At 41.4% G+C, this 14086-nt stretch overlaps 1 protein-coding gene across 1 annotated transcript; it reads left to right on the top strand.

Moving 5' to 3' along the window:
* The first annotated feature begins 2981 nt into the window (after positions 1 to 2981).
* Positions 2982 to 13397, top strand: LOC139549066 (tubulin-specific chaperone cofactor E-like protein). The gene is made up of 10 exons (XM_071359170.1): positions 2982 to 3118; positions 4559 to 4668; positions 5129 to 5193; positions 6570 to 6743; positions 6930 to 7069; positions 7270 to 7451; positions 7727 to 7983; positions 8232 to 8358; positions 9071 to 9187; positions 9443 to 13397. The coding sequence occupies exons 2-10, from the start codon at positions 4664 to 4666 to the stop codon at positions 9825 to 9827; spliced, it is 1452 nt and encodes a 483-aa protein (XP_071215271.1). The 5' UTR covers positions 2982 to 3118; positions 4559 to 4663; the 3' UTR covers positions 9828 to 13397.
* The last annotated feature ends 689 nt before the right edge of the window (positions 13398 to 14086 follow it).

Raw genomic sequence — 14086 nt, 5'->3', positions numbered from 1 at the left:
GCAAACATCCCCCTTTTTCCTCCAAACATAACGATGATTATGGCCAAACAGTTTTATTTTTGTTTCATCAGACCAGAGGACATTTCTCCAAAAAGTACAATCTTTGTCCCCATGTGCAGTTGCAAACCGTAGTCTGGCTTTTTATGGCAGTTTTGGAACAGTGGCTTCTTCCTTGCTGAGCGGCCTTTCAGGTTATGTCGATATAGGACTCGTTTTACTGTGGAAATATATACTTTTGTACCTGTTTCCTGCAGCATCTTCACAGGGTCCTTTGCTGATGTTTTGGGATTGATTTGCACTTTCGCACCAAAGTACGTTCATCTCTAGGAGACAGAACGCGTCTCCTTCCTAAGCGGCATGACGGCTGCGTGGTCCCATGGTGTTGATACTTGCGTACTATTGTTTGTACAGATGAACGTGGTACCTTCAGGCATTTGGAAATTGCTCCCAAGGATGAACCAGACTTGTGGAGGTTGACAATTTTTTTCTGAGGTCTTGGCTGATTTCTTTTGATTTTCCCATGATGTCAAGCAAAGAGGCACTGAGTTTGAAGGTAGGCCTTGAAATACATTCACAGGTAAACCTCCAATTGACTAAAATTATGTCAATTAGCCGATCAGAAGCTTCTAAATCCATGACATCATTTTCTGGAATTTTCCAAGCTGTTTAAAGGCACAGTAAACTTAGTGTATATACATTTCTGACCCACTGGAATTGTGATACCGTGAATTATAAGTGAAATAATCTGTCTGTAAACAATTGTTGGAAAAATTACTTGTGTTATGTGTAACAGTATAACTTTAGTACGTCCCCTCGCCCCTACACGGGCGCGAACCAGGGACCCTCTGCACACATCAACAACTGACACCCACGAAGCATCGTTACCCATCGCTCCACAAAAGCCGCGGCCATTGCAGAGCAAGGGGAAACCCTACTTCAGGTCTCAGAGCAAGTGACGTAACCGATTGAAATGCTATTAGCGCGTACCCGCTAACTAGCTAGCCATTTCACATCCGTTACATATGCACAAAGTAGATGTCCTAACCGAGTTTGCAGAACTATAGTTTGTTAACAAGAAATGTGTGGAGTGGTTGATGAATGAGTTTTAATGACTCCAACCTAAGTGTATGTAAACTTCCGACTTCAAATGTATGTCTCATTATTCTATCTGTGGTTAGAGTTAGTGGAAGAGTTAGCTAACATACTAAGTAGTTGCAAAGTAACTAAAAAGTAGTAAGTATTTGAAAGTTGCTAATTAGCTAAAATTGTCTGTGATGATATTTGAACATGCAACCTTTGGGTTGCTAGGCATTCACATTATACATTTATTACATTTTTTTATTTAACCTTTATTTAACTAGGCAAGTCAGTTAAGAACACGTTCTTATTTACAATGATGGCCTAGGAACAGTGGGTTAACTGCCTTGTTCAGGGGCAGAACGACAGATTTTTGCCTTGTCAGCTCGGGGATTCAATCTAGAAACCTTTCGGTTACAGGTCCAACGCTCTAAGCTACCTGACACCCCGACCAACCACCCTCCTTTCATTTCTGCCTTAAGTAAACTTTTGTCTTATGTAACCATAACAAAAGTAACATACTATATGAAAAGTAACATACTAATTTGAGTGTCACGGATTTACGTTTACTATGTTACGTCCCTATCCATATCGACGGGACTGCAGGGGAGAAGGTGGGAAGCTTCAAGTTCCTCTGCGTACACATCACTGACAAACTGAAATGGTCCCCCCACACAGGCAGTGTGGTGAAGAAGGCTCAAAAGAGCCTTTTCAACCTCAGGAGGCTAAAGAAATGTGGCTTGCCACCTGAAACCCTCACAAACGTTTACAAATGCACAATTGAGAGCATCCTGTCGGGCTGTATCACTGCCTGGTACAGAAACTGCACCACCTGCAACCGCAGGGCTCTCCAGAGGGTGGTGAGGTCTGCCCAACACATCACCGGGGGCAAACTACATGCCCTCCTTGACACCTACAGCACCCGATGTCACAGGAAGGCCCAAAAAATTATCAAGGACAACAACCATCCGAGCCAATGCCTGTTCACCCCACTATCATCCAGAAGGCGAGGTCAGTGCAGTCCCATCAAAGCTGGGACCGAGAGACTGAAAAACAGCTTCTATCTCTAGGCCATCAGACTTAAATACCCATCACTAGCACCTTAGAGGCTGCTGCCCTATATAAATAGGCTTAACATCACTGGCCACTTTAATAATGGAACACTAGTGACTTTAATAATGTTTACATATTTTGCATTACTCGTCTCATATGTATATACTGTATTATATTATATTCTACTGTATTTAAGTAAATGCCACTCCGACATTGCTTGTCCAAATATTTATATGTTCTTAATTCCATTCCTTTACTTTAGATGTGTGTGTATTGTGCGTATTGTTGGGAACTTGTTAGATTTTATTTGTTAGATTTTACTGCACTCTCGGAGCTAGAAACAAAATAATTTAGCTAAACCCGCAATAACATCTGCTAAACATGTGTATGTGACCAATAACATTTGTTTGGTTTGATTTAGTATGAGACCAGGCTGGGATGTTCAGTAGAGAGGGCGCCAGTACAGTGACAGTAGTTTCCCAGCGGGGACAGCACCTCTTCAAATTGAACCAAAACAACAAGCTTCTCTACCAGGAGAGGACGCTGCAGGACATGGTAATAAAGTGACGTACAGTCATTGGAATTTCAGTGACACTTGTCACGTACAAGTGGATGTACTCGGTTTTGCCCACCACTCCTTCAGTCAATGTCATCAAACTGAATTCATAATTAGTATTTGTATGCAACAGCAAAAGGGGCAGGAAGTATATCCCTGAAAACGTTTTAGCAGAGATATCGATGTGCAACATATCATATCATTTCAAATCTTTCGCATCATTACCAGTCATGTCAGCTATAGTAGCATTACATATGATTGTAAATGGGTTATTATTACAAATTATTGTATTGTATACTATACAAAGCTGCGCATGCAAGATATCGGGAAAATATGCAGACGTTTCATAAAGCTACGTCATTTCCGGGATGATAGAGGGGCAATGACAGCTTGATCAACAACAAGACATTTACACAGAACAGATCAATAAAGGTGAGTTTGGAAATGCGAAAATATGAAATGTAAATATATTACTTTAGATTATATCTAGCTAATGCAATCGTATTAGGACAATAGTAGTTGCGTCATGTTGATGCATTGTCTTTGCATGGGTCGTTCAATGATGCTGACTGTGGAGTCTGGACCAGTCCCTGACCGTTCGTAGAAGAGCATATGCAATGTACAGTAACGTTTTAGATAGCAAATCTAGCTAGCCAATCGTACTGGTGTAATCGTAATACATTGCAAGCTAGCAAACCACTGATCCTGCAGATAACTAGCAGCTGAAAGCTACAGTCAAATTGTACAGAATGTTTACGTCTAATATTTATGAAATCACGTTGTAATCAGCCTCGACGTTTATCCTATAAAATACGTTTCAAGCTTGACATATTTATTTTTCTAACGTTCCCTGTTTTTATTTTTTTGTGTTTTTTTTCATGCTCGATTTGATCTGCACGTAATTGTCCCTGATATGATTGCCATCTTTTTAGCAACGTTAGTTCTCTGCAGTAAATTACTCATTATGTACATTTGCTGTACTGTAGCACTAGCTAGTATATCAACTACTTCATTTGAGCAATATCTGAGCTGTAAATTAGCTAGATAGCTGTGACAAGGATTTGGCATGGATTGCACAAACAATGTTTGGCTTGACAATGACAGAAATGTAATTGGCAATAGCACAAAGATATATGAACCAGGCTAATTATTCTCATAATCTCATGACCATATTTAAACCTCTGGAAAAAAGATATGTAATTTGGTCCTTTTATTTCTTCTATTCTGAAGTTAACATCAGTTTATGTGTCTCTTGATGTTCATCAGAGCCAAGCTATTCACAAAACATAATACAACGTCAGGGACATAACTTAGCCAGGGTTCCCCAACTTGGGGCCCACGGGTGATTTTTATTTGGCCCCCCAAGTTTTCTGAGCAAAATGTCCAAAAATGTTTTAAATGTTGGACATAAAAGACTGAAAACACCAGATTATCAGTGCCAAGTGATTTTAATTTTGGAAATCTGTTCCAAAGTATTCTCACGCATAATAGAGAGATATAGTATAAGTGATCATATAAAAATGTAAGCAAGGTTTGAAATGATTATGTTTTAGTCAAATATTATATCTGTTTGGGTTCTTGTGGTCAATTTGCGGTCTACAAATGATTTGTAATGATGTTCCGGTCCCCTGACCATCCGCTCAAGAAAAAATAATTCCACGGCTGAATCTAGTTGATGATCCCTAGTCAAACTAATATAATGAGTAGGCCTAGGCCTATTTACAATCTAAATGAATTTCCATGCTGATATTTATTTGACCTGCCCCTCAAAGTTATGCTTTAACAAGTCAACAATACATATATATTTATGTAGATTTCTTTAATGTCATTTGAATATCATGCATAACTGCATATGGTTTGTTTTGATTCCAGTGTCTACTCACACGTGGTGTCTGCGTGTTCACCTAGCAGCCCCTCACTGGAAAGAAGTCTGAAGGAGGAGGGCTCAGTCTCTCTTCCCCTGCCCAGCCAGCCACTATGGAGTAAGCATTGAGAATTCTAGAGATATTATCTTTATAAATGTCCCATTATGGCGTCTGTGAGCGCACAGACAGCGCCATCACAGATAGAACAAAAAGCCAGATGTTTCATCATATGTATAAATCAAGTATGGTGAGGAGAGGAAGGCCAGTGGCCGGCAGTGGGAGAATATGGAGCGAGATGGAACTGGGCCGACATTCTGCAGATTTTTCTCATCGATGAAAAGCCCGATCACAATACAGTTTTCTGTTCCCAAAACTACAATCTATTGCGAACAGAGTGCACTAGGTTTTGTAGATTTCAAAAAATTGCATTATTTGCAAAGAGTGCAAGGGCAAATTGAGTTATTGCACACTGTTCGAAGAAGAGATTTGTACTTCCTTTTATACTGGTGTTACTTGCCAATCCGTCCCACCAGCGCATGAATGTCCCTCAATTCCAAAAACTGTGTTCCTCTGACAGACCTTCTCTGCAGAAACCCACAATGAGCTGTGATAGTGGACTGGTGGAGAGGAACATTGCTGGAGGTAAGACACTCTTGTTACTGTAGTATCATTGTACTTTATATTACCTATTATTTTCCTCACACTCATATATGTTAATGAAATAATTTTGCTCATATTAGTCAATAACCTAATAGTAACGTGTCAGTTTTGTACAATGATAAGTATAAGGATATTATGGATAATGTAATGTATCACTTCCTTTTATTGTTATTGTAATATAACACATACAGGCCATATCCCCTGTTTACTGTGAACTACACGTTCTGGTGAAGTACTTTAATATGATACTATTACTTTAATTTCAGTATAACCTCTACATTATTTATATAGCCAGCAGCAGATGGTGGTTTATCTAGGGCAACCTGCGAGGCGTTCAAAAATGTTTTTGTTTTTTTTCACAGTTGAATATTGAAAGAGAAATTTCACCACTTAACAACCTCATTCATCATCTCCAGCACCACCCCAATATCAACATATTTGAAAATGACGGGTTTCTATGTTTTGTTGTCAAACACTACTAACGCTTGCCTGCTCATCGTTGTTTAAAATCCCCTGATGCACACCAGATAATGTCATCAGTGTTTCCGGATTGTGTCAAACTTTGCCTGTTCAGTTGGTTAAACATTCAAAAGGCACTCGCACATCTGAGCTATCTTTTTTTACAGGTGCATGGTAACAGTTGAATGAAATGAGAAAAAAGAAGAAACCCACAAACTGCTCTTGATAGTATTCACTGCTCTTTAATAAGCTTGACGTATCGGCCTTATTAAAGCTTATTAAAGATCAGTGAATACTATCAAGAGCAGTGTGCGGGTTTCTTCATTTTTCCTCAGTTGGTTAAACAGGAAATATTATGTCCAAAGAGCAGAAGTCTATCCACTTTTTCAATTCATTTGTTTTTGATTTCGACAACATAATCCAGAAAAACTGTTTGAGAATCACTGATATAGGCCTGCCCTTTTCTCAGGCGTTCAGAGGGCTATGAAGTTTCAATGGGAAAGTCTCACTGTGTTTTACTGATAAGGACTTCAGGACAGACGACTGAATGTATTATTTTGCTCTGGCTGTTTTGTCTCCAAGGTATTTATATCAAGCAGCATCAACTGAATGACCATGCAAAAGAGTAACTGTTAACATGCCCGATTGAAATACTGTAGATGAGAATAGAATGTGTCGTATGTGAATAGCATACTTTTCAGTGAAGACTGGTATGTATTGTATGACCATAGCTGTTTAGAAGGTGAAACAGGTTAGGCTAGTGTTAGTGATGGGCGAGCCCCTCCAAGTGATTGGACGTGAGTGTGAAGGTGAATGACTTCCACTATTGTCTCAGCCAGCTGACCCTGCCAAGCTAACCTCTATGAGTGTTTGGCTCTTTTACCACTTCGGCGTCCCAGCCGACCCAGAGGGGATGTGGGACAGTGGGGCCGTGGATCCACCCGAGGAGGAGGGCCGCACCTTCATGCAGGTTCTCAGCGAGAAGTACAGCCCGGAGAACTTTCCGTACCGCCGATGGCCCGGCATGGGCATGGTGGTAGTGCCAACTCTCCCACAGGGCTCGCCCTTGAAAGGTGAGGACTTCAATTTGATCCATCCACAGTTTTACCCATTGAACCCTGTTTTAAAAACGCCATTGGCATCCCTGAGTAGGTTCCTTCCTCTTCAGCAGCTCAGTTAAGATGAAGATGAGGATGATGATTGAGCGATGGTAGAGCCCGGTTTACTCAAGTCATTCTGCTCTCTCTCTCTCTCTCCAGATCGTTTGAACCTTCCCAGTGTGCTCGTCCTGGCTGGCTGTGGAATCAGCCATGCGGGAGAGCAGAGAGAGATCGCAGCCTTCTGTGCCCACGTGATGGAGCTCGACCTGTCCCTCAACAAGCTCCAGGACTGGCATGAGGTGGGTGGGCTCAACTAGGGTACTCTGTCAAGATGGGAAACATTGAGTACATTTAGTATAAGAATTGGGTATATTTTATAGTAACTTTGTACATGAATTCCTCTACCGGTATGCAATCTCACCCATATCCTTGTAGCTAGTTACATTTATGAATAATTATATTGAGGACATCACACTAAGTTTGAAGCCACTCCTTTCAGATCAGTAAGATTGTGTCAAACATCCCCAACCTGGACTTCCTCAACCTGAGCTCCAACCCGCTAAGTGAGGTTGTCTTGGAGCCTAGCGGTGCTAAGGCCTTTGCCCGAGTCCGACGCCTGGTCCTCAACAACACTAAAGTTTCCTGGAACACAGTGCTCGTACTAACACGGGAGATGCCTGAGTAAGATAAACCTTAATGCTACACTGCTTTTAAACACCTTTTTATCAAAGGCAACTCTGATTGTTCACTTCTCAAGACGGAAAATGTTGTTTTCCTAAGTCAGTGAGAGGGATTTTGTGTCTTTCTCGAGTATTGTGGACTGGAGAGAGTAGTGAGTGGTTATCTGTCATGAGGTCCAGGTTGCAGGCAGCCAACAGTACATTACAGTAGAAGCATTAAGAAAAGTTAATGGTCTATATACTGAGCCTTGTGTTGCTCCCTGCCCTGCCCGCCAGGCTGGAGGAGCTGTTCCTGTGCCTTAATGAGTACACTACCGTGTCAGCCTCTACTGTGCCCTGCCCCACACTGCGCCTGCTGCACATCACCGACAACAACCTGCAGGACTGGGCCGAGGTGCGCAAGATTGGGCCCATGTTCCCCGGCCTGGAAACTCTGGTCATGGCCAACTGCAACCTGAGCTCCATTCAGGACGCCGAAGACATGCTGCGGCGCCTCTTCCCCAACCTACGCAGCATCAATCTGAACAACTCAGGTATCAACCAGAGCAGAGTCTATTGGGGTTGTGTCCTTCACTGGAAACTGTCCTTGGATATTTTAAGTGCACCCAACATCCTTATCGCTAACACTGCCCTCTACTTGGTCTGTCTGTCTGGTCTGGGCACAAATGTAAAGATCCTTCTTTTTGACTGCTTATGGAAGTTATGAGTTTTAATCTCATTGACTAACAAGGTGTGCGTGCATGTGGGTGTGTGGTCTGCTATGCGTCTCTGTGTGTGCCAGGTCTTAACCGATGGGAGGACATAGAGAAGCTGAACCAGTTTCCTAAACTGGAAGATGTGAGGCTGCAGGGGATTCCCTTACTGCAGACCTATACCAACACAGAACGCCGGAGCCTCATGGTAGCACAGTAAGTTTCTCTGGGAGCTACTGGGTGAGTGAGGCAACCACACAGACCTCAACACACAAATTAGTTGAAAGATCTCATTTTTCACTGAGTGCGGTTTGCATCCACACAATAATGCGATTTAATATAGTAGCTTGATTAAAACGTTTACATGCTTTGCAAGAAGAACAATTTCCCTAATAACCCTGTTTACAAGGACACATCAGAAATGGCGTTTTTCTTTTTTTTTTTGCCAATCAAAAGAAACATTCTACCACATCGACCTTGTTATTTTTGGGAAGCAGTTTTCTTTCTGAGTTCGGACATTATAAAGTTTGTCTGTGAAAACTACTTCTAAGACGGATACATTCAGTTGTTCCGAACTCACTTCTTCACTCGCGCTAAAGAGGGAGACTCACTCGGCTGGCACATACACAGATCAAATACACCGCTGGAACGCTGATTAAGGTGTTTACATGTCCTAATAATATGAAAGATTATTCAGAAAACCAGGTGTTTTAATCGGCGTATGCTTACTTCGATTTTGACCTTACGCCGATTATGATCAGCAGAGTGAGGTGTTTACATGATTATTGCATAATCTTCATACTGCCATAATTAGTTTAATATCAAATTATTACTGTGCCTGTAAACATACTCGCTGTGACATTGCATTAACACAGACACACACACACATATCTCAAGATAGTGAAAAGCTCACCCTTCATCCTCGCAGCCTGCCCTCTGTATCATCGCTCAATGGCAGTGTGGTGACGGACGGGGAGAGAGAGGACTCCGAGAGGTTCTTCATCCGTTACCATGTCGACTACCCAGAGGAGGAGCTACCTTACAGGTATACAACACAATGCTTCTCACTGATCCAGTGAGACTGAATATCCATTCAAAAGGATTTGGCACATACATAACTGGCTTAATTGTAGTATTAGGTACCTATTAAAATGTGTAGATTAAAAATGTAATCTTCAGATTCATTAAATTAATTACTATAACCTCACCTAACCATAATGTAAAACAACTTAGCCTAGATGAATGTGGTCTATGTGGTGTGTTTGTGTGTTGCTAAACCTGTCTTTACCTGCCGTCCTAGGTATCACTGCCTGGTGACCAAATACGGGAAGCTGGAACCCTTGGCTGAGATCGACCTTCGACCCCGCTGCCACGCCAAGGTGGAGGTGCACTGCGAGGACAAAGTGGAGGAGGTGAGTATCCGCCTGGACCAGACCGTGGCCGAGCTGAAGAAACAGCTGAGGACAGTGGTGCAGCTGTCGGCCAATCAGATGCGTCTTTACTACATTGACAAGGAGTGTGTCTTTGGGCCGGAGGAGATGAAGTACCACACCAGAGCCCTCCACTCCTACAGTATCCAGGACGGGGACGAACTCCTGGTGGTGCCTAAGGCTGGCCGAGGGACTACCACCACTGCCAAACCACTATCAAACCTTAACTCCAAAACCTTAACTCCCCCGCCATAAAAATAGAATTACTAGAACGGTCCACCTATCATGGCACATTGACTTGAATGGGGATGCAGTTCTAGTAATTATATTTCTATGCTCATACCCTTCCCCATCCTAATCTTGTCTGAAGAACTCCCTGCACCCCTCCTTACGCCCATCCTATGTTTTACATTCAGTGTGGGACACACTATCAGGAATAACAGCGACTCTGACTCTGATTCTGACTGGCTTGTGTTTCACCTCAGCACCACACATGCACACACACCAATTAATCAGAACGAATGTGTCTTGTATGCTTCCCTCTAAAGGTGTGCATATTATGTGTGACTGAGTCCCCTCTTCGTCTTGGTGTAACGCCTCTGCCCTTGACTCCTAAAAAGTCTATATTTCGGGGGAGGAGCACAGGAGATATTGTGGAGTACAACCACAGTATCTTTTATCTTTAAGACAATCTCTCATTTGCATACCCTGTGGTGTGCAGAGGATGTTGATGAAAGGATATGGTATACTGCTGTGCCACAGACTCTGTTTTGAGTGTACTAGGTTGATTGTACTGTACCTAACGGAAGTCTTCATCGCGCTGTGTCATTCCACTTCCTCACAAGACCGAGCCATAGTTTTTGATGGGTTATTCTAAGTTAGGTTTAGTTCTTCTACGTTTAGTTCAGTAAGATTAGTATTTTTGGAGGATACTTGATATTCAAACTCAAATCGTGCTGAGTTTTCAAATTGTCTTTCTTTGGCCAGATGTATAGGATATTGATGCCTCTGACTGAAATCATTGATGTACCATAGAGTGCTGCATGAGACTGTTCTTTCCTAAGTATGTTTTTATGTCGTTTGTGTTGATCCTTCCACTGTCTGGGACCGTCCGTACATGTTAAGCCTAAATTACGTTTGAACACCTATTGACACGTTTGCTTCTGTGCCAGAGCCAAAGTATCTCAAGTCTATTGCAGACAGAGGCTTTGTGTGTTCACCAAAGATTTGTATGAACTCTGTGTACTGTTCATTGCATTGTTGATGCATTTTCCTTGTGTGTAAAGAGGCTCATGCTTGGTGTTATTTTTGTTATTGCGAGGGCAAAGGTCACTATGTCAGTAGCGGTTGTCTGGGACAGTAGAACTAAGGCATTGCTTGGTACCTCACAGCTAAGGGACACCGCCACTTAAAATCCCAATTTACAGGCTGTTTGTTTCCCTGTTGTATCTTAATTTACATAATTTGTTGTATTATGTCATCGTCTGATTTGGAAGACAGTAAAGTATTGGAAGATGCACTTAGTAGAGCTAGATCTCTCTAAAGATTGGAAATTAGACAATAGCAACATATTTCATACCGCTTGTTGTATTTATTTAGTCATTACAACATTGTAATAAGCAGTAAGGGTCCGTTATTTTTGGTAGGCATAATATTTCTATGTCGCTTAGATGGCTACTTGGTCTACTCTAGACAGCTTCTCTTGGTTAGTGAACCCATATTTGAATGTAGTCAGTATGCACTGGCAATCAATCAATCAAATTTATTTATAAAGCCCTTTTTACATCAGCCGATGTCACAAAGTGCTATACAGAAACCCAGCCTAAAACCCCAAACAGCAAGCAATGCAAATGTAGAAGCACGGTGGCTAGGAAAAACTCCCTAGAAAGGCAGGAACCTAGGAAGAAACCTAGAGAGGAACCATGGTCTGAGGGGTGGCCAGTCCTCGTTCATAGATGACCAGCAGGGTCAAATAATAATAATTACAGTGGTTGTAGAGGGTGCAACAGGTCAGCACCTCAGGAGTAAATGTCAGTTGGCTTTTCATAGCCGATCATTCAGAGTTAGAGACAACAGGTGCGGTAGAGAGAGGGGGTCGAAAACAGCAGGTCCGGGACAAGGTAGCACGTCCGGTGAACAGGTCAGGGTTCTATAGCCGCAGGCAGAACAGTTGAAACTGTAGCAGCAGCACAACCAGGTGGACTGGAGACAGCAAGGAGTCATCAGGCCAGGTAGTCCTGAGGCATGGTCCTAGGGCTCAGGTACTCCGAGAGAGAAAAAGAGAGAGAGAAAAAAAGAGAGAGCATACTTAAATTCACACAGGACACCGGATAAGACAGGAGAAATACTCCAGATATGACTGACCCTAGCCCCCAGACACATAAACTATTGCAGCATAATTACTGGAGGCTGAGACAGGAGGGGTCGGGAGACACTGTGGCCCTGTCCGACTATACCCCCGGACAGAGCCAAACAGGCAGGATATAACCCCACCCACTGGCAGGCACACTAATGCATTAATGTGAATATTGAGAGTGGCACTGTCTAAAGGGATAAAGATTTAATCAAATATAAAGGAATAAAACATTCATCTGATTCTGGAGCCATGGCTCCATGTACATTTAGATAATGTCATAGGCCTAGATGTAATGGCTTCCCGTGATTTCTGAAATAATGTTTTAGTGTAGGAAGTAGACACTACTGCTAACAATGTGTGAGAATTGAGAGTGGCACAGTACAGTAATTAAAGGAAAATTGAATCCGCTATAGGCTGATGGTATGCGTCAGTCATCTGAGCCTGTACAATTTTGCTCTTTGTACATCCAGTTCATACTGTAGTGATGCCTTTTATTTCTGTTTCATCATCATAAACATAGCACATTTAAGGATTCTGAATTAAGTTATCAACTTATATCTGCTAGAGTTTGACATGTTTGAAGTGCAGAAATGTGTAATTATTTTTTATTGATCATTTTAATTTATAATATTTATTTATTTATTTTTGTGTGCTTTCCCTAGTAGTGTCAGCACACACTGAATTGATGCACTAGTTATTTTCAAGATCAGTATGTTTTCGTGTAAAGGATCTGTTTGGCATGTATTCCAGGTCACCACCTTACTCTAGTCTGGGTTTAATAGCCAATGCTTTATAATTCATTCATGTGTTATTTGTTCCGGAGTAGTACAAATATTTATCGCTGTTGTGGGTTAGTGCCTATCCTGAACCGCAAATTATTTATAAAGCCATTATGCAGCTCCACAATAATCAGGTACAGTACATATATCTCCTGCTGTTCTGTTGTAGGTATGAATCCTTTCTGCTTATTCAATCTAACCTTGTGTATTCTCATCATTGTGTAAAATGTGGGAAGAAGAAAGGGATACTAAAGTAATGTACCACTTACTGTTGTTTTGAAGGTAATGGTTTAAATGTGTCAAAAGAATCTGAGAATTTCAGCCATTACAGGCTAGGTAAACCGGGCAGCTAGCTACATCGAAATTAGCATGATTCTAAACACCTGATATATGTGTGTTCCATGAGTTAAACCAGTATAGAGACTGTTTTCTGATTGTCTGCCTCCTGGATGTAACAATGCTGTCCAAATGTGTTTACTACAGTACATGCAAATGTTTAGAAAAGGTATATATATGTGTGGCATAAAAATATAAGTATGGAACATGTATCATTCAATGATGGCTGTATGAGTTTGTATGATTGAATGCAATTTAAATGGCAGATGAGCAGACTGATGTAATTCCTCTGAACTCCATATTAGTCACCTGTGTAGAGAAAGATGCATACAAGAATAAATAGTATTCTTCTTTCTACAGTGTAGCATTCAATTATTCTACTATTACTTTGGCTGGGAGATGTTGTCTATGCAGTCATTGCTATCCGCCTATATTTTTTTGTACAGCTGGCTTATTATGACGTTGTCTGTGGTATTGTTGCCAGTCCCAGTTGTCTTACCTTCCATTGCCTTGATGGAAGTTACAAAAAATTGCCCCATTTCAGCTCAAATACTTTACAACAATGTAAATCCAAATAAATGTGCCACTTTTTTTTAGGGCATGGGACTTATAGAGGTGTTGCTATGATAATGTTAAAGATTATGTTGGCTTCTAAACCTTTCTTTTCATAATAAGAGGCAGGGCAGGTGATAAAACATTCAATGACACATCATTTTCTATTAATGATTTGTATTATGTGAATTATCTGTGTCCCCCTCCTAAATTCCAAAAAAGACAATCGGTCGCTGCAGTGTGAGTAGACTGCAAATAACAACATTATTCTTATGATCTTTGGTAGCTGTGAAACAAACTGAAGGATTTATAAGGGACACACATGCACCTTTTTAATACATTTTTTTTATGTTACCTTCATTTAACTAGGCAAGTCAGTTAAGAACAAATTCTTATTTGCAATGATGCCCTATGGGATTCCCAGTCACAGCCGGTTGTGATACAGCCTGGATTTGAACCAGGGTGTCTGTAGTGATGCCTCTAGCACTGAG

This window comes from Salvelinus alpinus, chromosome 22 (assembly GCF_045679555.1).
Source record: "Salvelinus alpinus chromosome 22, SLU_Salpinus.1, whole genome shotgun sequence".
Taxonomy (NCBI): Eukaryota; Metazoa; Chordata; class Actinopteri; order Salmoniformes; family Salmonidae; genus Salvelinus; species Salvelinus alpinus.
The sequence above is the reverse complement of the archived record's forward strand: the minus strand, read 5'-3'. Positions and strand labels throughout refer to the sequence as shown.

Bases quoted from the DNA above. Each gene is read 5' to 3' on its own strand.
- LOC139549066 (XM_071359170.1), top strand. The intron at 6,744-6,929 runs GTGAGGACTTCA...CTCTCTCTCCAG, and splicing joins ACAGGGCTCGCCCTTGAAAG to ATCGTTTGAACCTTCCCAGT. The intron at 9,188-9,442 runs GTATACAACACA...CTGCCGTCCTAG, and splicing joins GAGGAGGAGCTACCTTACAG to GTATCACTGCCTGGTGACCA.